Genomic DNA, 24,708 nt, shown 5'->3' on the forward strand with positions numbered 1-24,708 from the left:
ACAAGGTCCTACTGTATAGCACAGGGAACTATATGCAATATCCTGTGATAAACCATAATGGAAAAGAATATAACAAAAAAGAATATGTGTGTGTGTGTGTATATATATATATATGTATAACTGAATCACTTTGCTGTACAGCAGTAATTAACACATTGTAAACCAACTTCAATAAACAAATAACTAATATAGGAAAGAATGTGATAAATGGCTTAAGACGCATTAAAATATAATGTTACAGGAGTGCAACGGAAGGAGGGGTTACTTTGATGTCACTCAAGACTTCATGAAGAATTTAAGCTAGATTTTGAAGGAACAGGTCAGGGATAATGGGTAGGGAAGTGTGTTTCCAACAAAGAAGACACGGGAACAAATATAAGTCAAATTCCAGAGACACTGTGGTAGGTAACGAAGAAGGAAGAAAGAGATGCCCTTGAGTTATCAAACTTGTGTAAGAAGAGAAGATAGTGCCAATTTGAGAAAGTAGAATTGTTTGAGGGTGAAATGATGCGTTTGGTTTGGGAATGTCTAGTTTGAGGTACTAGAAAAGCATACAGGTGAAATGTGCAGCAAGAAAATAAAAATGGCATCTGAGATCTAAGGGCAAGGAAGATCAGATTTAGGTCAAATGCACAGAGGTGAGAGCTGAAGCTGTGAGAGCAGACAGAATGAAAAGAGGGTCAAGGACCAAACCCTGGAAACCTCCAGCAATTAAGGAGGTAGGAGCTGGCAATACAGTCAGAGACAGAGCAATCAGACAAGCAGAGAGAGAGAAAAAAAAGCCAAATAATACCCAGCTTTAAGCTAAAAATCTAGTGCTTCCAAATAGGTGATGGCAAAGAAATGAACACTGCAAAACAAGGTTAGTTCCATTGTTTTTGTTTAAGGTGCTACTGGATTTCTAGAGGCTAAAATGGCACTTGACATTTCTTTTTAAACATCAAGCTATCATCAGAATATATATATTAGGGCTTCCCTGGTGGCACAGTGGTTGAGAGTCCGCCTACTGATGCACGGGACACGGGTTCGTGCCCCGGTCCAGGAAGATCCCACATGCCACAGAGCGGCTGGGCCCGTGAGCCATGGCCGCGGAGCCTGCGCGTCCGGAGCCTGTGCTCCGCAACGGGAGAGGCCACAACAGTGAGAGGCTCGTGTACCGCAAAAAAAAAAAAAAAAAGAAAAAAAAAAAAGAATATATATATTAAAAACATGGAAGGCCAATACTTGCCTTTAAAAGGATGAAAAGTGGAAAGAGGATTATGTTTTTCTACCCATTTGTTCTATAACATGACTCCACAGTATATTAACGGTTTGTGTGGTGATGCTTGCATGGGAATTTTTTTTTCTTTTTTAAATTTATACTATAAATACACAACTTTTGTACATTACTCAAGCCTTAATTATTGAATGAACCTGTGGTGAATCCTACATTAAAAATAAAAAAAACTATAATTTTTTTCTTTTTTTCCCCATGGGTAAAACATGGTAGTCTTCCCCAGTTTATATACGCACAAACCATATCGTATATAATATAATATATATTGAGTGTTACCTCCCTTTGTGTCTTAAGCAATGATAACTGTCCTCAAATTTATGTGCAGTGGTGTAATATCTTACCACGGCACTTCAGAAGCCTTAGACTCCACCAACGCCTCTTCCTGCCAAGCTGTGCTATTATTACTATGCTTTAGTCTGACTTTAACTTCTCAGTCTCCTCCAACCTCTACAGACAGACAACTTCTGGGACTATTCATTCAACAAACACATACTGAGCAGCTCCTGTGCTTTAGCCCTGATATTAAGTGCTAGGAACAAATAAACTTTGTCCCCTGCACATACAGAAGGACTAGAAGTGAAGAGCTACACGTGATTAACTATGATCCATGGGTGAGCCTGCACTATGGAAGCATGAGAGGCCTGGTCCATTTCCTCTCAAACCTCCCTCTGTTCTCCAAGTCATGGCCAAAATGTTCGTCCATGTCCCATCAGTACCAACTGGGAGTTTTAGAACAGCATTTTTTCAAACTTCCCTATCTTCCATTCCATCCACTTGAACGGATCTTAACAATCATCATCAAATTCAAGTGCTGATGCACCGTTATGATTTAATTACTTACTTAACGTCTTCAAATCCTCATGCATGTCCTGTCATCCTCTAACCGTGGTATAATGGAAAGAGACCTGGTTTCCTGTTCTGACTTAGCCAAAGACAGGCTGTGTGAGTTTAGATACCTCATTCATCTTTTCAGAACTGCATGCTTCCTGACATCCTTGCCAACTCTGAAAATTAAGATCTGTGAATGTCGTCCACGCTCTCCTATAAAAGTGTTCATTCATCTCCTTTACGGTTGGTACCAACCTGTCTTCTGCTCGACCGCTACTCTCCTCAGCAATCAGAGGTGTTTTATGTCCCTCTCTGTTCCTCTTGCACACAGAGGACAGCCTGCAACTTCCCCCATGCCTATGTCACTTATGTTTATTAGAATCCAACTCCCAAACTGTTTTTGTTACTTTCTTTACTAAACATCATATAATCCAGAGGCTAATCTTAAATCTTAACTGACCTTAACGCTTTTTTTTAAAGTCTTTATTGAATTTGTTACAACATTGCTTCTGTTTTATGTTTCGATTTTGTGGCCCCAAGGCCTGTGGGATCTTAGCTCTGCCACCAGGTATCGAACCCGCACCCCCTGCATTGGAAGGCAAAGTCTTAACCACTGTACCGCCAGGGAAGTCCCTGACCTTAACTCTTAATACAACCAACACACAGTACCGCATAGTGTAAAATCCAATTCTTATGAAACTCTTCATATTTTTATTAAAACGCGATGGACTTCAAATAAAAAAAATCAATATACTTATAATTCTAACATACAAAAATAAGGACCTTTAAATGTCATGGTGGCATTAACTAGCTTTTCATATATTGGAGTCATATCGTTTTTTATGTTTTGTATACTCATAGCTCTTAACAGAGTATATTAATTATACATCAGAAGATTTTCCATAAAGGTTTGGTGGGGTGTAACAGGCTATTTCTAAACTCATTTCGTAAGTTTGACTGGCACCCAATCTACTAATACATTTACTCTGCCAGTGTTTTATTATCAGCAATTTACAGTACAACCTAAGGGCTGGACATAGTCTGGGGTGTTGAATATCTTCTTGTGTTAAGTCATGCAAACAGCAGACAATAGTTGGTGAACAAATCTGCACGAGTATCATCTCACAAGTTTTTTCCTGATGAATTGATGCAAACGCCATCTGTTTCACTGAAGGTAAAAGCACCAGTTCAAATCTTCTACCTTTAACTTACTATGGATTCCTTCAGGTTATCATTCAAATCCTTTTGAAATTCTATTTTACATGAAACAGGCCTCCTTACCAAGGACAGGTTCTGCAACAGCATTTTAACGTCAAACTCAGAGCTTTAAAAACACTGCATTTTATAGCGAAAGCTTAGAGAACAAAATATCTAGAAGCTGGAAGAGAAAGCTAAGTAGTTTTCATCCTACGCAGCAGTGTTTATATTCATCACACTGGCAGAGCAATCATTATAGTAAACCCAAGGGGATACTCTGGCATCTGTCCCCCTTTGAACACACAGAATTAACAACGCAGATTCAGTCATTCAACTGAAATATCGAACACCTCACTTCTACCCCATGTAGTTTGACACTGAGAATAACGTAGAAGGACCAATCTGAGATTTTGTTGAATATTTAACAGTAGCCATAATTCTTGCAGTTGATAAGTACACACACATCTCAGCAGAAGCAATCCATAGCAAGCAAAAGCTATGTCAACACGGGGGCAAAATCTTGCAACACAGATTTAACCAAATGGTACATGGCTGTAGCACAGGAATTGGAAACTTCTACTGTAAGAAAAGGGAGCATTAACATCCAATCGCTAAAATGTAGTCTCAAACTCCACTTGCATTGCACTCTGTAATGTGATCATAAAAAAAAATCATCATTTCACTATTATAATCCAGAAAAAAACATAAATATATTTTAAATATATACACATAAACAATGGGAAATATTGAAACCAGGTAAAGCCCCCATCTGCCCTTCTTTTAAAAAACTTCTTCAGGGGCAATTATTCCCTGGGTAAGCTCCATATCCTACAGTAATACAAAACCCCAATCGCGTATCTGTTATTCCACAATGCAGTTGGTTATATTTTGAGAGTAGAGAGTATATTTTTATAATGTTTGAACAACGGTCATAGGAACCAAGAAAAATGGAGTATTTCGGTTGGTTAAAGTGAAAACACACACACACACAAATCACCTTCCTGTTAATTTTATTAAAATGCTTATATCTTAGTAGGAAGATGGCAGATTAATAATGCAAACAGTTATAGTAAATTAAGACAAGTTCTAAGTCTAGTGAGTAGAAAAAAAAAGAAAGCTGCATAAATACCTCTCTCTGCCTCATCTTTCAGGAATGAACAAAATGTAGTGTTGATTAATGTCCTTAGAGCTTCTGTTTATCAGAAAAAGTTACTTCTGTGGTCCTAAAAAATTTCCCTCATTAAAGTTTCAGCATTGTTTCTAGGCTTAATGGAGATTGCTGACCAAGTTTTACACCCTTCAGAGTAGCAAAATAAGGCAAAAGTACTGCTTATGAAAGGTCTGATAGCTTGACATACACCCAAAAGGGAAATATGAAGGGTAAAATAAATATTCAAAAATAAGACACTCTTGTAGTTAAGGAATAATTATGCTGACAACTTAATATAAATTATGAGAAGCAGAGACAGGAGGGTATTGTAATAAGCAAGAAATAGAGACTGGAGATAGAAATAAGGGGAACACTCCATATTTGTCTATTGACATAAAATATGACATATTTCCAGATATACTGAAAATAATAAGGTGAGTTATATGCTTGTTCTGTAGAACTAACATGTACCATTAAAGTTAATGAGCTGCCCTCTGTGTGTTCCCTACAATGAGATGGATTTTAAAACTAGAATATCTTAGTCTGATTTCAAGACATTCTCCAGTTTTCCACAATATGTTTGGGGAAGTCACATGGTGATTACAGTAGTATTCCCCAGTGAGAACCTATTCAGTCTGCAAACATGTATGAAGAGTTTACTATATGGAAAGTACTGGGCTGGGGTGAAATGGGAGGATGAAGATGAATAAGACATGATCACTCTTCTCAAGAAGGCTGACTCCACAGGAGAAATTTATTCACTGGGAGAACCTGATTCATGAAACAGGGGTCTAAATTGCAGGGCTCAAAAGCTTTATTCAGATCACAGCTTGATATTTTTCCCCCAGAAGTGAAATGTATTGACATAATTTATTTGGTTTCCACAGAGTCAGAATTTGCTTTGGATGTTTAATAAATGTCTGACTCATACAAACCCCTTATATTCATAAATATATATATATTTTCTTACACAGACATTCCATTGTGCCTAATGGAGAATAGGTGGACCCAACCTGAATGGTATATAAGGGTCCCTTGATTATTCTATACGTTTGATTTTTTCCATTTATCACTTTAAAGTTCCAGAAACCAACTTCATTTATTATAAAACTTGGAAATCATTAAATAGGTATCAATTATAATTATAAATAATTACCTTTCTTTGCCCCATTTAAAAATTACATATTTGCATGCATTTTTATTTGCTGAAGACTAGTGTGAGAGAAAATATAATGGGAAAGATTTTCATTGCATGAACAAAAACTTCATGTAAATTAGAAAAATGCAATAGTCTTACCAAGATCTTAACGCAAAAAGAATTATTTGTATTTGAACTATCATTACAGGTAGAGAATAACTTGACTCTGTATTAGAATGACAGCTACTTGTATTGCAACTCAGAAAAACTACCACAGGTGAAAATTTAAATGTCTCTGCTAATGACAATACTTTTTGTAGCTAAAAACGTCCTAAATTTGTCATAAACATTTGTTGCTTTCTGTCTGAAAGAATGGCAAGTATTAAACATGGAACTATGTAATCAATAAGTTAATATTTTACTGTTGACATCAGAGTGAACTATTCAAATAGCTCTATAAATTAGTGTATTTTGAAAATAAATAGCATACCAGTTTAAAGTGAAATTTGAATATATGCATTTATTTTCTTAAGTTTTTCTGGCTGGAATTATTTATTTAAAAACTACTTTTGAAAATCACTGAAAGTTCATAGTTTTGTGTTAAACAGATATTAAGCCAAGAACACTAAATTAATTTTCCCCTCCAGTGCTGCAGCAAATCACTATTAATACTATTGCCTGTTAATATAAAGCAGAAGAGATGTTTGTTTTTCTCTACAACTGTATTCTTAAAATAAGCAGAAAAATGCATATTATAGTTTTAATAAATCTGAGTACAAGTCAATTTTCATGCTTCATCCAACTTTCTAGTAATTCCTAAAATGATAATCTTAAATACTCTGGAAAGCAATTTTTATGTTATCTAGTAGTTAAACGTTCCCTGTTACTTCGGGGTTCTCACTTACTATACCTTTCATGGAACGACCAAAGTTTCACAAATGCAGTGGTGCAGTGCTACGACAACGGACGAGATTTCTCAGCTCAGGTAGCCCTTCCTCTCCTCTTTCTGAGTGAATCTGCTCTGCCTGAGCGCATAAAAGTTCACGTCACTGCATTTATGAAAGGAAACTGGTGTGCCGGCCAGAGCACGTGGTATGGACCCGCGGCGTTTCCAGGCCCACCTCTACCCCTCAACACAGCCTTCTCCTGCCTTGGTTACATCACCTGCGAAAGGCTGACAGCATGTGCTCTACCTCACCGGGTTTTGCGAGCATCAGATGCCGCCACGGAGGGAAACCTGTGCACAGCAGTACTGCTCGCTAGAGATGGAGCAAGCTTAGGCCGCCCCTCTGCACTTGACCAGGTACCCGCCATCTGAGATCTGCCCCTTAACCCAAGGACAAAGATACCGCCAGCAAAGCCGCGTGGAGTCTAGCTAAGGCCCAGGGTGCCTCTTATTAAAAAAGAAAAACCTCCCAAACCCGCTTCTGGCCCTTCCAGCCCACCTACTAGCTCTGTCAGGAGCGGTCAACTTGAAAGGTATCCTGTAACTTGACCTTTAACATGGGGCCCCAATGTGGGGTGCCCTTCTGCCTGGTTTTCAAAGTGTGGTGCGGCCAGCAGCTTACGCATCACCCCAAGAACGTGTTAGAAATACAAAGCACCGTCCCCGGCCAGGACCTCCTGCGAACTCCGGGCTGGGTGGGGGGCGGCGGCAGCATGTGTTTTAACGAGCCCTCGGGCGACCCCGACGCAAATCACTGCGGGGTAGTGCCCGCTGGAGTCACGGCCGCGTGCATGGCCCGCACACCTTCTCAGAGCTCCGCGCTCGCCTTTGCCCTGCCCTCCTTAGCGAGCGCCACACGACCCCTGCTGCGCCAAGCCTCCGGAAGACGGTCGGAGACGCAGAAACTCCCCAGACCACCGCTCCGGCCCTGGGCCCGCCCCGCACCAGCCTCAGGCAGAGCGGCGGCAGCGTCCGGACGGCCGGTCTCGGGCCCACCCGTGCCCAGTGGCGGGAGAAGCAGGGCCGCCGCTCAGCCTCGCCGAGGGAGGGCCGGGGCTCGTGGGCCCCGATTACCTGCACTAGCGTCATCTGCGAGCCCAGCGCCAGGAGAATCTTCTCCGTCTTGGTGGGGTACGGATTGTCGCGGTGCTTGTACAGCCACTGCTTGAGGGGCCGCGCCATGTCCTGCAGGGCCTGCCGCTTGTGCCTCACCTTCCCGCCATTCTGCCGGGCCCTGGGACACCGGGAGAGGAGGGGTTCCCAGTGAGCCGCGCCGGCCGAGCGCCGCCCGCCGGGCCCCCGGGTTCGCACGCGCTTCAGCCCGCGTCGACCCCGGCCCCGCGCGCCCGGACGCGGAGGCCAGGCAGGGGTGGGAGCCGCACAGGGTCAGGGCGCGCGGGGCCGGCCCGGGTGTCACAGGACGGGCGTGGGGCGGCGAAGGCCGCCAGGTTTATACGGAAAAGGGGGAAATCTTGAAGCCAGAGGTTAGAGGTTTAGGTGATCTGAAGGAAGCTCTTTTGTTAGTCAAGCCACAGACCTGAGCAGCAGGGCCGGCACCGTCCCTCGCCCGCCTGCACCGCGCCCTCCAGGGGCCCTGGCCTCAGGGGATGAGTAGTGGCTGAGGCCGGCTCTCGAATGTTCTTTCAGGGGCTTCCCGTCGCCCACTGGACGTTGGGAACAAAGCAAGGAGTGATGGCCGCCCCGCTGCCCTGGTTCTCTTCAAGCTCTCCCCTGTACCCTTTGATCCTCGTGTAAAGGGGAAGCTTTCCAAGGAGGGGTTTGTGGAGGAAAGATGCAGAACCGAAAACAAAAACACACACGAAAAAGCGAAAAGACAAAACCCAAAACACTGTAGGGGGCTTTTCACGACAAAAGGGCGAGCTTAAAAGTATGGAAGGTCTGTCCCACCGGGTAACGTAAAAAGACCTCGGGAAAATCATATTCCAAGGAGGAAGAGCGGGAAGCAGCCTGGAGCCGGGCCTCGGCGCTGCGCTCCCCAGCGGCTCCGCGAGGGGTCGCCGCGCCGCCGCCCGCGCGCCCAGCCGCTCCGCGAGGCTCGCGCGCCTGCGCCGCAGCCTCCGGGACTTCTGCCTCTTTAAACACTTTGAAATGCAATTCCATCCGTGAGGACTGGTAGTAACATTTTGACGAAACCTAATCTTTATTTCCTTAACCAGCAACGCCGCACAACAAGCAGCTGATGCAATCTTCCAGGTGGACCGGCCAGGACGGCCGCCCCTCCCCCCGCGGGGCGCTCCCGGAGCCGCGGGACGTGGCGGGGCTACAGACGGCCCTCCTCCGCAGCCGGAGCCGCCGGTGGCCCGCGAGCTCTCGCCCCCGCCCACCCCACCCCACCCCCGCAGCCCCTCAGGCCGCTAAACTGAAACCCGGCCCGGCAGGCCCGCGGGCCCCCCCCATCCGGGCTCGCGGCGGGCCCCGCCGAGCCGCGCGCGCGTCCGCGGCATCCTGCGGAGGGGCGACCTTCCCAACACCTTGGCCGATGCAAGGCCCTGTCGTGACACAAGGGGGGAAGCCCACGGGGCTGGCCTGACCTGGGGGGGCGGGGGGGACCCCCAGGGGAGCCCCGACTGCTTGGCCCTGCTCTGCGCCCGTGCATCCCGCTCAGCCCTTTCTGCCTCCCCAGCGGCCGCGCCTCCGTACCCGCGGTCGGGAGAGAGGCACGTAACCCCCGCCCCCAGGTCCGGGCATCTGAGGACTAAGAGGAGGTTTCAGGTGTCCTCAGTTTCCAACGAGCCTCTTTGGAGCCCTTCTGACGAATCGACCCCCCACACTTTGAGCAACTACTCCCTTAAAATGAGAATGCTCGAACCCAGGAGGCGGAGACCACTCCTCCCGGAAAACTCGGGGGCCCTAAGGCGCAGGCCCCGGTTGTCACAAGCACGCCCAAGCCTCTCACCGCCCCCACCTCTCGCGGAGCGGGCGGGGGCCCCGGGAGGGTGCGCATACCCGGTCCTCCGGTGCCTCAGGCCCAGGTTGTCCTTGAGGGGCGCGCCGTCCGTAATGCCCACCTCGGGGCGAGCGTGCGTACTGTCCAGGACGCCGCCGTAGGGCCTGCCGCCCCGCTCCCGCTCCGGAGCCCCGCGGTCCTCAAAAAGCACGGCGCCGCTGAGCTTGTTGAAGACGATGGTGTTCATGGCGCGCGCAGGCAGGGCCGCGCGGCGCGGCCGCAGCGCCTTGGGGCCGGGCCGCCGGGAGCTCCGCAGGGCTCGGGTTCTAGGAGATCAAGATGCAGCACATTACTCGCCGAGAGCACTCACCCTCCTGAGCGTCCCGAGCCCCGAACCTGGCCGCGGCGCGGGGCTGCGGAGCCCAGGGGAGGAGCGGCGCCGCCGCACCTGAACGCGGGAACCCCCGCCTCCCCCTGGCTGGTTACACCGCTCCGCCGCAACGCCCGTCACCCGCACCCGAACGCTCCCGGGGCAGGTACCCACCCTCCTCTTAGCCCCGGCCACCCAGCCCCCAAAGAATCTCAACCGGCAACAGTTAACACGCGGGGGCGAAGCAAAGTGACTCCTCAAGGAGCCTTGCCTGAGTTGGTTTTAATCTGGATGAAGCCCGCTCCGGAAAGCGGAGGGCAGGCGCGGGGCCGCGCGGGGTTCTTCAGTCAAAACGGAAGACTAAAGCCTCTCAGAGCTCCCACTCGGGGTCGTAAGGAGGGGTTGGAAGAAAGGAAAAATTGGGGGGAACATGAACAACCGCTTTCGCAAGCCCCAGTCAATGAGTCCCAGGCCGCACTGGGATTTCGGGGATTTGCATGTTTTCTAGGTCCTGGATGGTTTGGCTGAAACCCCTGCGTCCCTTTTCCGGCTACAGCCCCTGGCGTGGGGGTGAGGGCAGGAAAGTTAGCAGATTCCAGAGCTAGAAAGTGAACTGGCCTCAGGGACAAATGCACCATGCCCTCCCCTCCCTCCGAGTCTCCTACCACCCTGCAGCCCGCTCCGGACGCGCTGGGTCCGGCCCCCCGCCCCCCACCGGGGCCGGTGGCCAGTGCTGTCCTCTTCCGCAGCGCGGGTGCGAGCCGCGAGCTCGGAGTCCTTCCACACCCACCCCTCTCTGGGGTCTCGGGGAACCATTTCAGAAGTTGCTAAGGCGTTAAAGAGCGGGAAGAGGCGCCGCGGTCCGCGCACCGCCGGGCCTGCGGCTGCCCCCGTCGGGAAAAGCCGCCAGCTCACCTCCCGGGTCGTGGCGGCCCGGAGCCTCTGCCCGCCGCGCGTGAGCGTTGGGGGCCGGTCCGCGCCGCCGCGGAGCAGCCGGGTGACCGCCCGGAGGCGCGCAGCAGCCCCAGCCCACCCTACCTCCCCGCCTCGCGCCTGGGGGGCAGCTCGCTTTGCTTCCGAGCTGCCCCCGCCGCACGGCCGGAGACCCCCTCACCGCGCCCCGCCCAGGCGAGGGGCGCCACGCCCACGCGCCCACGCCGGACGCCCACGCCGGACGCCCACGCACCCACGCCAGACGCCCACGCTCGCTAAGGCCCCCCCCCGGCGCCCCGCCCTCCGGCCATCGCAGCAGCGGTCGCGCGCGACGTGTAGGGCTGTGACCGCAGAGATTAGACGACGGCTCCCGTCAGTGCTCGCGGGGAGGTGAAGTCAGACCTCTGCTAGCTGCCCCCCGCAGACAGGTACGTGTCTGGACAGTCCGTGCAGCCTCCGCGGCCGTGTGAGAGCAAAGGTCCGTGTTCGCAGCCCTCGTTCGAGGCGTCAGGAGGCGCCTTGTTTTTCCTTTTAAATCCGTGCGCTCGGTGATTTGCGCTCAGGCTGTTCTATTTGTGAAGCAACCCGTTCCCAGCCGCGCTGTCTGTCCCCACCTCAGCCCTGTCCTCCTGTCGGCCACGGCGTGTTTTCCCGGCCATTGCGCCGCGAAGCTTGCCACGCGGACCCTCCCCGCTGTCCCAAGCACACGCCGAGGTCGCAAACACAGACCCTGGCGCGGCTGCGTCTGCAGGCGGCAGGCGCGGCCAAGGGCCGAGAGCTGGGTCCCCGCGCGGTCCCCAACGCCGCCTCTCGGCTCCCGTGCTCCCCACTTACCCGGATTCACTCCACACTGTGGCTTGGGGAGCTCCCTCCCTGCGGAACCGCCCCGCCCCACGCCCGCGAACCAGGTGGGCTCCCCGGCTCCTCGCAGACCCTCGGGCCAGCCTCGGCCGCCGCCCCCACCCCCCTTCGGGCGCGTCCCCAAGGGCCTCGGAGGGAGGTGGGGGAAGGGCGGGGAGAGCCCAGGCGCGCGGAGCAGAGGGAAGGAGCGGCTCGGGAGCCGTAGCGCGCCTCCCTTCCCGCGGCCCCGCGCCGGGACGCGGCGACCGCGGGCTGTACCGGTGGCGGGGGGGCCCGCGGCCGGCGGCAGGGCGGCTGGCTCTCCCGCGTCGAGGCTAGGCGCGCTCCCATCCCCGCCGCATGTTCTCCGCGCGGGCTCCAGCGCGCTCACCGCGGCCACCGCCGGCGTCGCGGCTTTATTTACCCAGACGGGCGCGCGCGGCCCGGGAACAGGAATAGCGAGGCCTTCTCATGTTTCCTGACTGCCCGGCCCAGCCAGCGAACATCCTGCGGTCGTGGTATCCACGTTCCCGGGCCGGCGAGAGGAAGCCTCCGCGGGGACCGCTGTTAACCCTTGCGGAGGAGCCGCCGCCGCCGCCGGGCAGCCCCCGGCCCGCTCCCGGCCCGCCGAGTGCTCCGCAGCCGGGCGCGGCTCCCGGAGCCGCCGGCCTCGCAGGCGCGCAGCGAAAAGGGGCGATGGCCTTCGCACTTCGGGGAGCGACTGGAGGAGCCGCAGCAGCGCCCGGCGCGGGCTCTGGGAGCTGAGCGGCTGCGGTGCAGATCCCGTGTCTTAGCCGGCCCGAGCGCCGGAAATTTCACCACGCGTGGCTAGGCTGGAGGGGGCACTGCGACGCGCCCTTTTCCCCTCTCGCGGTTAGCTGGAGGGAGGTTAGTTAGAGCTCGGTTTGTACCCGTAACGCGTGAGAACTGGTTGCAGAAGGTGCTTGCGCCCCTTTTCTCGTGTCACTGGGCTTCTGCGTGTCACCAAGCCAGGCACGCAGTCACCTTCCAGAGCCAGCGCTGGAGAGGAGGGAGGCAAGGCGGGGTCGAGGCGGGCCCAGGTACTCAACCCACGGCGACCCAGGTGTGGGAGAGACGGCGAGTGCAGGCAGGGCCAGGATCTGCATGGAGCAAAGGGGAGGGAACTTGGAAGAATCCCGAGCCTGGACACAGTGCAAGGGGTAAGAATCCTATCAGATTCTCTTAGAGGTGATACTTGCCTTCCCACTATCACCCCAAATATGAGAGTAGCGAAAGCTGTGGTTTAGGTGTCACTGGAAGCTCGGAGCTTCTCGCAGCCTAGGTGATCGATCCTCTCGGCGCCGAGCGCACCAAGCCGTCCGCGTTCTCGCCGCGGGCCTCACTGCGGCAGCGACACCTTTCATCTCTTTTTAAAGAGCAAAAGTAGATTTCCCCCAAACCTGAAAGTTATGACATCATTTGTTCTTTTCTCCCCTAAGGGTGGCTGGCCATCCTGGCGCGGTGGCCCATCTAAGCCGCCTCCTTTTATTTGGCCTGGAAGTGGTTAAAATGTACAGTAAATCTGTTATTTCCAACACTAATCGCCCCCGAATTTTCCAGTATGTTATACCCTCAAAACATGACTGCACACCGGGCAGGGGCACAGTCTAAAGCAGAAGGAGGCGTGGGTTTAAATTTTTGCGCATCTGGCAGATAAATACTGTCGTTTGATCCTGTTTCCAGATGTCCTTGGATCTATTTTATCGTACGGTTGGTTTGCGGTTGTGGCGCTGCCGCATCTTGCCCTTGGCGCTGCTGCACTTGACTTCTGCAGGGTGGGTTCAGGGCAGACGTGCGTCTACAGACGTCGCCGTGGGGACTTAAAGTCAAGGATACATCATAAAATTTCAGCCACCGACTTGCAGCGAATAAGTTTCACAACACAAGCAGATCTAAATTATAATTCAGAGGAGGAAAGAGATTGGTTCTCATCTAAAGCCTGTGACTGATGGTGGTCACCAGACGTTATAATGAAACCAACTGTAACACGCCCCTCTGACATTTATTTTGCTCAGCTGTGCTGGATAAAGCGCCAGGCATGTTTGCCGTTGCTAGCAATTTCACAGCATTCTACTGGCTTACCTAGCTGTTTGCTGTAGTATATAGGCCAATAGAGGACAAGTGAATTTTGTTGTTTTAGTCTTAACTGTATTTACTCAACTTTAAAATGCATTTTGAGGACTTTGATTTAAGGCATTTTTACATGTAATATCATTACAAATCTGATATATACAGCAAAAAGTCTTTCTGCAAAATATTTTAAATTTGTTATAGGAATAACATACACCTTAGTCTCAAATTAAGTCACTGAAAAATTAATACATTTTAATTCATTTAGACTATAGTTTAATAATTAGAGTCCATTTTAAAAAATGAAAGAACAATGGAGGGTCCATTTTAAAATGAAATAGTGTGGAGAATCTCTCTCTAATATACAAATGAGCATCTATTGTGTGATAGACCAGAATTTTATTTTTGCAAGTGTCACCCTCTATGCAAGAGAGAAATTCCTTCTTCCTTTTAATGCACAATACAGATCCATTTATCATTATCTTAAATTTCATCTCTTCCTAAAATGAATTTTACTCAGCTTCTTCTGCTATATTCCAGTCTCAGTATGTGAAATACTGTATTATAAGCCTCAGAAGTAAAGCTTTCAGTTTTAGAAAGCACTATCAGAAGATTTAAGAAAGTGTATGTAGTTTGTGGGCATCGGCCACATATGGGGGAAAAAACCCAAAACTTAGGTTACAAGTCACAAGACTTGAGCCCTGATCTTAATTCTGATTAATTTGATGTTGGTTTAGGCTGAATCTACTGAAGTGTAAAATGAAGATATTTAGTTTTCCACAAACTTGCCTTATGCTACTAAGATATTGTTTTTTCAATGTGAAAGTAACAATTGCTGTTGCTAAAACTCGAAAAATGTTAAGTAAGAGCATTTGGCAGAAATCTTAATCCAGTCTATTGGACTTTGAGTGTAGTTATAAATGTAAGTAATGTTAACTTTCTAATAAAGAAAAAAATAAGAAGCCTACATTTTAAGCCTTTTGATATTTTACCAAGGAACCTGACATTTCAGAACAAATATTGGTCAAAGTTTTTGAAAATAATGATTGCTTTTAAACTCTCTTTTCCAGTTATTACTTATAAGCAATGAAATGAATTACAAAGCCAGGGAATGAGTGTTGCTTCCCCTCCAAATGGTATAAAGTAGTAAATTTATGAACAAATAGCCGTTCCACCTCACACTCGGCCAGTTTGCCTTGTAAAGCTACACACTGGAGTGTGTAAATGGACCAACAGAACAAGCAGTGAGAGACTCCGCTGCAGAAACATCCTGAGTGAACTAGGAAGATGGATGTCCCCGAAGTATCTCACTTTTGCTTTGTTTATAATTTAACTTTAATTGCATACATAGTACAGAATAAATGCTCTCAGCGAGGGCCTTCTCCATAAATGCGCCCTCAAACGTCAAAGAACAGAGCACAAGTGAGACTTCCTGTCCAGCCGGCTGCCACTCCTGAGAGGCAACGACCAGGAGGTGGGCATCCTTTCGACTTTTTTCCACACAGTCACAGACATGAATACAAACAGATCATTATCATTTTGTTGTGTGAGTTTTTGAAATCAGTGAGACCGTACTTTACATACATGTACACACACACACAATATTAAACTGAAACTTGATTTTTAACTCCCTGATTTCATAGAGCACTTTCATATTGGTCCATATAAATGGAACTCCATCTTTTAAACTGGTACATAATGCTCCATAATCTGTTTATCCATTCCCCTATGAACGTTTCTGTCTTTTCAGTTTTCACTATGATAAACATTAAATACTCTTGTATATGATTCTTTCTGTACGTGTGTAAGTATTTCTCAAGGCATAACTACATAGAAATAGAATTGCTCAACTGAAGAAAACAGGATTTTAAAATTTGGATAGGTCCTTACAAACTTCCCCCCCAACCTCCAGCCCCACAAAGTCCCTGTTTCCTCACATGCTGTGTAGCATTTCATGTGTTTGGTCTTCATTATGTTTCCCTATATGATGAGTAAAGTAATGTCTCATTGTTTGAGAAACTTTTCATTTATTTATAAGCATTTGCATTTCTTAATTGAAGAAATTTGCTTATATCCTTTGCTTATATCCTTATTAGATGCCTTATTCATTTATAAAAGTTTCTTTAAAAAACACTTTTCCATGAAATATATACTTTATGTATTGACAATAGGCATTGAGAAGACTGCCTTTTATCTAGTTTGTCTTTTGCCTTACAGAAGGCTTAAACATGAGTAAAGGTCAATAGATCTGTCTTTTTCTGTATGGAGTCTGAGTTTTGTGCCTTCCTCACAAAGGCTTTTTCTATATTTTCTTCTAATACTTTAAAAAATTGTTTTCACTCAGCTCCTTAATCCTTTTGGAATGAATTTGTGTATGTTGTAAGGGAGAAGTCGAATTTGATTTTTTCCTTCTCCAACTGAATGGTCAATTATTCCTATGGAGTTTATGAAAGAGTTTCCCCCATCAATTTGAAATAACTTTCCTCATATATGTGGTGAATTCCTTTCCATATGTAGGTTGGTCTAACAAGGCTTTGAGAGATGTTGCACCCAATAGACTGTAATAAATTTAATCTTCACATTTTTAAAACCATCTTGCGCTCCAAAGACTTCCAATATTATTCTGTTTCTAATTTCAGAACATGTCAAGTATCGGAATAGTAATGTGCGTGGCCTGGTTATGTTTCCAATTTAGAAGGCTAATTCAATCTGTTCTAGGATGAAGGTGCCGTTTTTTCTGTTGTGGTCCTGCTCAGAAACAGGAGAGTAGTTTCAGGCAGCCATGTTCTTCAGAATAGAGTACACTGATTAGAGCTCTTCAAACACACCATGTAACCAAGTGACAACCAACCACCAGTAACATAAGGTTATTTGTAAAAGTGATGATTCCCTGCCATCCGTGATTTGAAAACGGAAATTCATCTTTCTTCTTGCTCAATTCCTTATGAAATATGAATTAATTTTTTTTCACAAAGCAGCCAGTCAAGATGAGAACCTTCGATATGATTGCAAATTAGGCAAACTCACTCTGGACAAAAATGCAAAAACTTTATCACTGAAATTTCTAGAAAACATTAGCTACGTATAAGTGCAGAAAGTACAGGTAATAAGCAGTCAGCAGAGCTGAGATCCAGGTGGGTTAATGTCTTTTTCTACTTCATAGAGCTTGAGACAGGGCCTGAAGTAGAAGACAGACCCTGCAGTCCTAACTAAGACTCCATCTTTTCTATTGATTCCAAAATATCTTCAGTAACTGCTAGCGAATACTGAGTCTTCACTACATGGGTCCTAAGGGGAACCTGGACAACATTTTGTCCTCAACATGTTCATTGAAATACAAGAATTTCTTGCAGAAGTTTATTCTAGCTTGAAAATCAATTTGCCTTCACATCAAAAAGTGGCCATTTTAATAAATATAGTGAAGACTTTTCATCATAGGCTAGCATGACTCTGTATTTGGAACCTAAGGGACTTAAGGTACTCAATAGACTTTTGAGATTTAGTTACTGTATGTACTCCATGCTGTATCAGGCTTTTGGTTGAACCTCACCCCCTCCTGTCTCCATCCTCCCTGCTTTCATTTTCAGCCTCATTGCCTTCATCTCTGTGTAAGATTTTTTTAAAATTTTTATTGGAGTATAGTTGATTTACAATGCTGTGTTAGTTTCTGCTGTCCAGCAAACTGTGTAGGATATTTGAATAAGCTCACCAAAAGAACGCACGTGAACAAAAGTGATGTATGCCACTTCTGCTTACTATACTTAAAAAGCAATTGCTTGCCCTTCTTTTTAGCCGCTCCCTGTTACCCTGTTACAGAGGGCTGGAACATGGATGTGGGAGTGGCCCAAATCTGCCAATCAGATAGCAACCTGGAGAACAGCAGAGCCAGCGCAGGATGAAAAGAACCTGGGGCCTTGGATGGACCACTTGAGTGAGATCTCCTTGGCCTGGGCTCAGCAGATTATTTCTGTAAAGCACCAGGTAGTAAATGCTTTAGGCTTTGCATGTCATAAAGTCTCTGTTCAGCTTTGCCATTTGTAGTGAAAAGTAGCTGTAGATAATACTTGACTATGAGTTGTGGGGAAGTTCCAGTAAAATTTTATTTAATGGACACTGAAGACTGAATTTTATGAAGTTTTCATGTGCCACAGAATATGCTACCTTCGATCTTTTTTCAGCCATTTAAAGATATAGAAACTACTCTTACCTTACAAACAGGCAGCAAGCTAGATTTGACCCCAGGCTGTGTTGTTGTCTCCTACCCACACCCCCTGCACCGACCTAGGCTACTGAGCCCTGGACTGTAGGGAGACAAGTAAACTTCCTTTCCTTTAAGTCGCTGTATTTTGGGGTTTCTGGATAAAAGAACTTAGCCGGTACCCTATGTAATACACACCTGTGCAAAGATGGTCTCAGTCACCATGGGTGGACTTGGGTAAGTGCTTTTTACATGGCTCAAGGCTGCCATAAACAAGAACTGGAAGGAGATGGAGTGACAAACTGCCTTCCCCTCTCTTCCCCTTCGAGCATGCTGCGTGTGTTTAGAGAATCAGTCTGACTATTTTCACAATAGTTTATGCCAGGTACTTTTCAAATTTTAACCACTTGTTTTTAAGGTATTGATATACCTTTAGACCCAGTATTGATATTTGGTTTTTGATACCTGCATTTTTTGTAGTCATGGAAAATAGTGATTTCTTGATAAGAATTGCTATTTTCTGGCTTAGCCTCCCCCCCCCCAAGAAAAAAACCCCACGAAATTTGAACCATTTTTTCATTGTTTTCTTTTTTAATAATCAACAATAAATATTTATGGGGCAACTGCATGCAAAATCCTGCCAAGAACTGCATCAAATTTGATTTAAAAGACATGATCCTTGCCTAGTTTACAGACTGGTTAAGAAAACACAGGGAAACAAATATACCTCATCTAAAAAGTTGTAGGGTGTCTGATGTAAAGATTGCTTGAATCCAATAACCTGCAAATCATCTGTAGAAACACACGAGGACCTTGAAAATGATAGAAGGGCCATTTGGTGTGTCTGCTAAAAATTTTGGAACTGTATTACAGACAGTCCTTCCCCAAAACGTGCAAAAAGAGATCATTATTTCAGAAATTTGAGCCTGATTGAAAAACAGCATCTTCACCTCTTACATCAGACTTTTTCCAGTTTTATGCCCAAAACCTCTGGGTTTCAAGAGAGATTTTTAGAGCTTCTGTTGGAAAAAAACACAGTAAGAGTAAATAAATATCCTGAGGTTAGTGCACCATCTTTCTTTCTTCCCTTGTCCAGGCCTCCTCGAACCTTCCTCCACTTTTACACTTTTTGGAAAAGTATTGAAAGGAGAGAGAGGTGGAGGGGACAAGTTGTGGGTAACTCTGGCCCATGTATCTGGGCCACAGAGCCACGGGCAGGCAGCTGCACCTTGGACTACATTGTGATCCTAAGTAATTCACCTCCTCTTTGTTTTGGTATTCATTGAACTTTGTGAAGTGGGCTTTGGTGTTGTAGGCTACCACAAATATTGTTTAGAGGGGAGCTTGGACTATGAGAATGGGAAAAGGAGAAAGGTGCTATGCCACTTAATTGTTCCATTTAAACGGCCCAGAGTCTAGGGTAAGGGGAGCCATACAATAGCCAAGTAGCACAAATTCTTTTTCCCTGGACCTGCAGTAGTGGTCAGCTCAAAACATACGACCTCATTTTGCAACAACATGGATGGACTTGGAGGGCATTATGCTGAGTGAAGTAAGTCACACAGAGAAAGACCAGTACTGTATGTTTTCACGTATATGTGGACTCTAAAAAATAAAACGAATGAATGAAAATAACAAAACAGAAATAGACTCACAGATATAGAGAACAAACGAGTGGTTACCATGGGGAGAGGGGTGAGACGGGGTAGAGCCTTAAAAGAGGGACAAACTACCATGTATAACATAAGACATAAGGATGTACTTCACAGCACAGGGAATATAACTATATAATAACTTTAGATGGAGTATAGTCTATAAAAATATCAAGTCACTGTGTTGTACACCTGAACCTAATATAATATTGTAAATCAACTATAATTTAAAAAAAGACATATGTCCTAATACTACTCTTGCAGACTCTTATAAATGGGGGCATAATTAAGGATACTTTTATTTGCATAATACACATGTAACAGTTACTACAGGCTCACACACTATTCTAGGAACTTAGCCCATATAATCCTTGCAGCCACCCTTTGGGGTAAGTACCCCTTAGAAACCATTCTGTAGAAGAGGACACCTAGGCATAGAATTGCCCCAAGTCACAGGTTGGTCACTGTGGAGCCAGGATCTAAATGGAATCAGGCAGATGCCAGAGCTTGTTTGCTGAGTTGCCTGACTCACTGCCTCTTTGCAGGTGCATAGGAAGGACAGAGAGAGCGAACTTTAAACACGTGCCGGCATAATTGTGGGCACAGCTGACTGTGTAGCTGCACCTTTTGGCTTCTCACTTAAGAGCAGGGCATTCAGTGCCAATGTGTTCATTTCCCTTCCGTACGTGCCCTTCATCCTGGGCGGGGAGAAAGTGGACTCTTAGGGTCACCTGGAAAATGACGTCCCTGACGTCCCTTGGCTCTGACATCGTGGTGAAAAGGCTATACTTCACGTGGACCTTCCTGTGTGAGCTCACACTCAAAAGCCAGTGACTTCTGAATCTTCTGCGGGTTCTCTAAATCTGGAGAGCATCCTTCCCACTGGGAATGAAGTGGTTCAGCAATGAAAAACAGCAGGCTGTAGACCAGCCAAGGCAGGCTGAAATAGTTGCTCTGTTGCAGGAGTGGACACAGCATGGTTTAAGCAGTGTATCTTGAGTGCAGTAAAAAGCAGCAGCTTTGATTAAGATGGCAGTGGTCCCTACAACTTCCTAATCCTGTCTTGCCGCTTTGTCTCTGTTATGTTTTGTTTCCTCTTGTTTTCCTTTGTCAGGCCTGCCTCTTACATTTGCATAGCCCAAGGCAAGAGTGCAAGTGAACGACCACATACCATATGTCTAAATATTTAAAAGTTACAAAATCAGCTAAAACACAGTTAAATAAAATATGTTCCATCCTACTACCTTGACAAATATACCATCAGAAGGAAGAATGGAAAACTATGTAAAGTTATGGGTTTTGGTGGAAAAATATCAAAGAGAAATCAGTGTAATTTTTTTTTTTTTTTTTTTTGCGGTACGTGGGCTTCTCACTGTTGTGGCCTCTCCCGTTGCAGAGCACAGGCTCCGGATGCACAGGCCCAGCGGCCATGGCTCAGGGGCCCAGCTGCTCCGCGGCATGTGGGACCCTCCCGGACCGGGGCACGAACCCGTGTCCCCTGCATCAGCAGGCGGACTCTCAACCACTGCGCCACCAGGGAAGCCCAATCAGTGTAATTTTTATTGCATGTCCCAGTGTTTTGTTGTTGGACTGCAGACGTTTAGAAGAGTAATAAAATGAAAGAGACATAATTCATAATTTACTATATATTCCATTAAATTGATTTTTTTGTCTTCATTTCAGCAGAAATCACTAATGTGTCATTATAATCAATATTCCATCATAGTTTGTGTTCTGAAGGATTACAAATAAAATGTAATTCTACTAAAAGTGTCCAAAATTTGAATATATTTTTTATCAATAATGTACATTAATATAAATATAGAAAAATTTAACGTTAAATTTATTTAATACATATTATTTATAAAATGCTATTTTTATTCTAAAATACTCAAAGTTACACATACAAATAGAAAAGAAAAAATTATAAGTAATATAAGATTTTAAATAAAGCTGAAATTTTATTTAATTTTTTTGGAAAATAAATTTGAAATATTTTATGCAAATAAAAGCATTTGCTAATGCATCTGGTCTTCAAGGTGAAGTATTAGTGTTAGATTCATAAATTATTTGTGTAGATCTATAGACTTACCAACCTAGGAGTGATATGAATTGTTTAATATTGCAAAATATCCCTCTGCTGCCAGGTGCAGCTGTTGCAAAGAGTCGCTAAATATTCAATACCTGCAGAGCCACGCACTGGCGAAGCAAGAAAACAATGCCAGGCCTCCTGGGAAACGATAGTGCATGAGGAAAGGCTACATTGCATTCGCGTGATCTGCCAGGTTGATTAATGGTCTTTTCTGCCTGCTCTTGGAAGCAGTGTTCTTATCAGCACAGCCCGAGCCTTTATGCCTTTTGGGTGTGATCACCTTTGACTTTGAGGACATACAGCAAGTGATGTGTGGAAGCATTTCCGTGGGTCCTCAGTGGTGCTGGTCACAAGAGCAGATGTTTGAGTTTAAAGTTGCACTGTATCCTGTTGAGCCCTAAATCCCAGATGACAGAGACATCATATGTTCTTTAAGTTCCGTGTGTGTGCGCGCGTGCACCCGTGTGTGATGTAGGACCTTTAAAAGAAGGGCTCAGGGCAGTGGCCCTTTGCCTTGGTTTAAGAGTGGTACTGGTTTGGGGAATGTTTTAAAATAAGTATTATTTATTGACATACTTTTTACTTATTTTTTTAAAGTATTAAACTTGGACCCTCTGATGCAACAAAATGAAATCACTCTAACGGGAGCCTTTCCATGAGTTTTCCCTCTGATGATCCTGCAGTCGTTAATACAAACCACAACTTCTGAAGTTGCAGAAAGCAGTTATTTTTAAAGCCCTTCTGGGGGCGACATATATTTTTAACAGGGGCAATTATTTAAGAATCATCCTTTAGAAAATAATGTCTTCACTGAGGGTCAGAGGTTTATACACTTGGGAGAGGTCAGTTTTGCAAAGTCTTTCCTTCAACTTTCAACAGGACGAACAAGGAGACAGCTGGTTGGGGGCACTGCCTGTGGCGCATGGCTGCTACTTAACCACCTTGCTCACAGGCACTGTGGTCCCCATAGAAGGCTTTTTATTTCCTTCAGGGCCATTTTTTTCAGCATGTAGCCTATGAACCACCTTAAGTAGGAGTGCTTGTTAAAAATACATGTTCCAGATCTCAACTATACATACTCCAAGTGAGGTTTTCTGAGCTTAGGCCCTATAGCGATACTTACACAGATGCTTCTCAAACCAGGATTTGAGAAAAATTAGTCTAAATCAATGACCCTTAAGCTTTTTTTTATTATACTCCCTTATCATTAAAATAGTTTTGGCAGGCGGATCTAATATATAGTCATTTATGTATAAACAGTATACATGTACTATTATGCTAATATATCATGTAAATAGTAAAACACAAAGTTTTCTAAAAGGCAAAAATGAAATGAACACTATTTTTAAATAATTTTGTTTTATCTCAATGATACAAAATATTTTTTGCTCCCACCAAAATGTCACTGTTAATGAATAAATAATAATATGATCAACAGGCTATTTTTAGTGAAAGCAATATAATTTGAATTGCTTTATACTTTAAAAACTCTTGATTTAATAATGACATAAAAATTGGGATTCAAGTTCAGGTGAATTAGAGACTTGTTTTTAATGTCATCTTTAAAAGAGATGCTTCAGGACAAGCCAGGTTCACACAGCAGAGGTGGATTTCTGACTGTATTTGTACCTGTTTTCAGTCTTATCCACAAAATTATATAAAGGGTTTGTCTTTATAAGTCTTCCTTGAGATCCATCAGTTCTTATAAATTTTTCACAAAGTATTACATTTTTACTTTCAAAAATTGACTTTAATAATTTGCTGAAACTCTTTGAGAGATTTTAAAATAGATTTGAAAATTCTGTTTCCAAGTTTTTTAAATGTGGTGAGTTTCAATAGGCAATACAGTCATTTTCAGGAACAAAATCACACGGTGATGGGTACATTTTTAATCATGTGTGTTTTGGAAAGCAGTAACTTTCTCATTGTTGTTAAATGTCATCTTTACCTGAAGGGGGCAGATAAAGAGTGTTTTATGGGTTTTGTTTTTAAATAAAGTGGATGCTCATAGAAAGTCACATTTCCCAAAAGATGAACAAATTACTGTGGTTTAAGGCAGAAGTTGAGGAGATATTAAGGAAATAGTGAAAATCATGAGACTGCCGAGAAATGGGCAAAAGCTAGATAATGTGAGGCCTGTATTTTATGCCCACGGCTTTCATTTCTATCCTAGAAAAACGGAGCAATCATAAATGCCAGTCATGGACACCCCCTTCACTGTGGGAGGGGAACAGGGCCTGTGGGATGTTTCTCAGCCCTAAGTGGGTAGATGGTGGAATCCACGCTGTGAGAGAGAATACTAACAGTGACCAGAGCTAATCGTAATGGGGCCCTTAGGGGCAGGCACGGTTCTAGGGCTTTCATGTGTTGCAGCACATCATTCAATACTCACACCAAAGTATCAGCCTTTTTATGGATGAGGACTCTGAGCTCAAGGTCACACAGCTGCTGAGAAGTGGATTCAGGAGTCCAGCAAGTCTGGCGATGACAGTCGTGGGTAATGAGGAATTGCTGTGCTGTCTGGCCTTAGACCTACTCATCACAATTCAACTCTGCCTTCCCAGTCAGATGGAAGGGGTACTCGAGGGTACCTGGGGGCTGAATGCTACACACTCAGGAAGCAGACCTCCCTCCCACTGAAGGTGCCCTCTGTGGTCTTCAGTCTGCAAACAGTGCAGAGGCTAGAGTATCTGAAACCATCAGCTGAGCTTGTGGGGCATGGATTTCCTGAGGTCTACAAACTTCTCGGCAAGAATTCTCTGTCTGGTTGTTTAGGATATCATTTGCTTCAGAATGTGTTTCTTTAATTTCTGTGACATATATAGAGATGTAATATTAGTGACAGGGGCATTTTCTTTGATTGTTATAAATATTAGTTTGTGTTTTCTTGGACCGCTTCCTCCAAATGCGTCAATGTATAAGCATCCATTCTGTTCCAGGCGTTGTGTTGAGTCTTGAGATACAGCGGTTTCAAAGATCTGTCCCTTACTCTCAGGAAAATTGCAGTCTAGAGAGAAACAGGTTACGTGGGTATGTAGTTCATATAGCATGTTGAGGTTGTTTATAGGGACAAGTGGCTGTGCACAGAC

At 45.6% G+C, this 24,708-nt stretch overlaps 1 protein-coding gene across 1 annotated transcript in view; it reads right to left on the reverse strand.

Annotated features, from left to right (window-relative positions):
* The window catches only part of MKX (mohawk homeobox), a gene marked incomplete at both ends in the record, with an annotated part of 58,049 nt that extends 48,359 nt beyond the window's left edge, over window positions 1-9,690 (reverse strand). Inside the window, 2 exons of the mRNA XM_079700577.1 lie at window positions 7,610-7,769; window positions 9,503-9,690. Coding sequence (XP_079556703.1) covers window positions 7,610-7,769; window positions 9,503-9,690 — 348 coding nt within the window. The remainder of the gene's footprint in view (window positions 1-7,609; window positions 7,770-9,502) is intronic.
* Window positions 9,691-24,708: the final 15,018 nt, after the last annotated feature.

This window comes from Hyperoodon ampullatus (assembly GCF_949752795.1).
Source record: "Hyperoodon ampullatus genome assembly, chromosome: 3".
Taxonomy (NCBI): Eukaryota; Metazoa; Chordata; class Mammalia; order Artiodactyla; family Ziphiidae; genus Hyperoodon; species Hyperoodon ampullatus.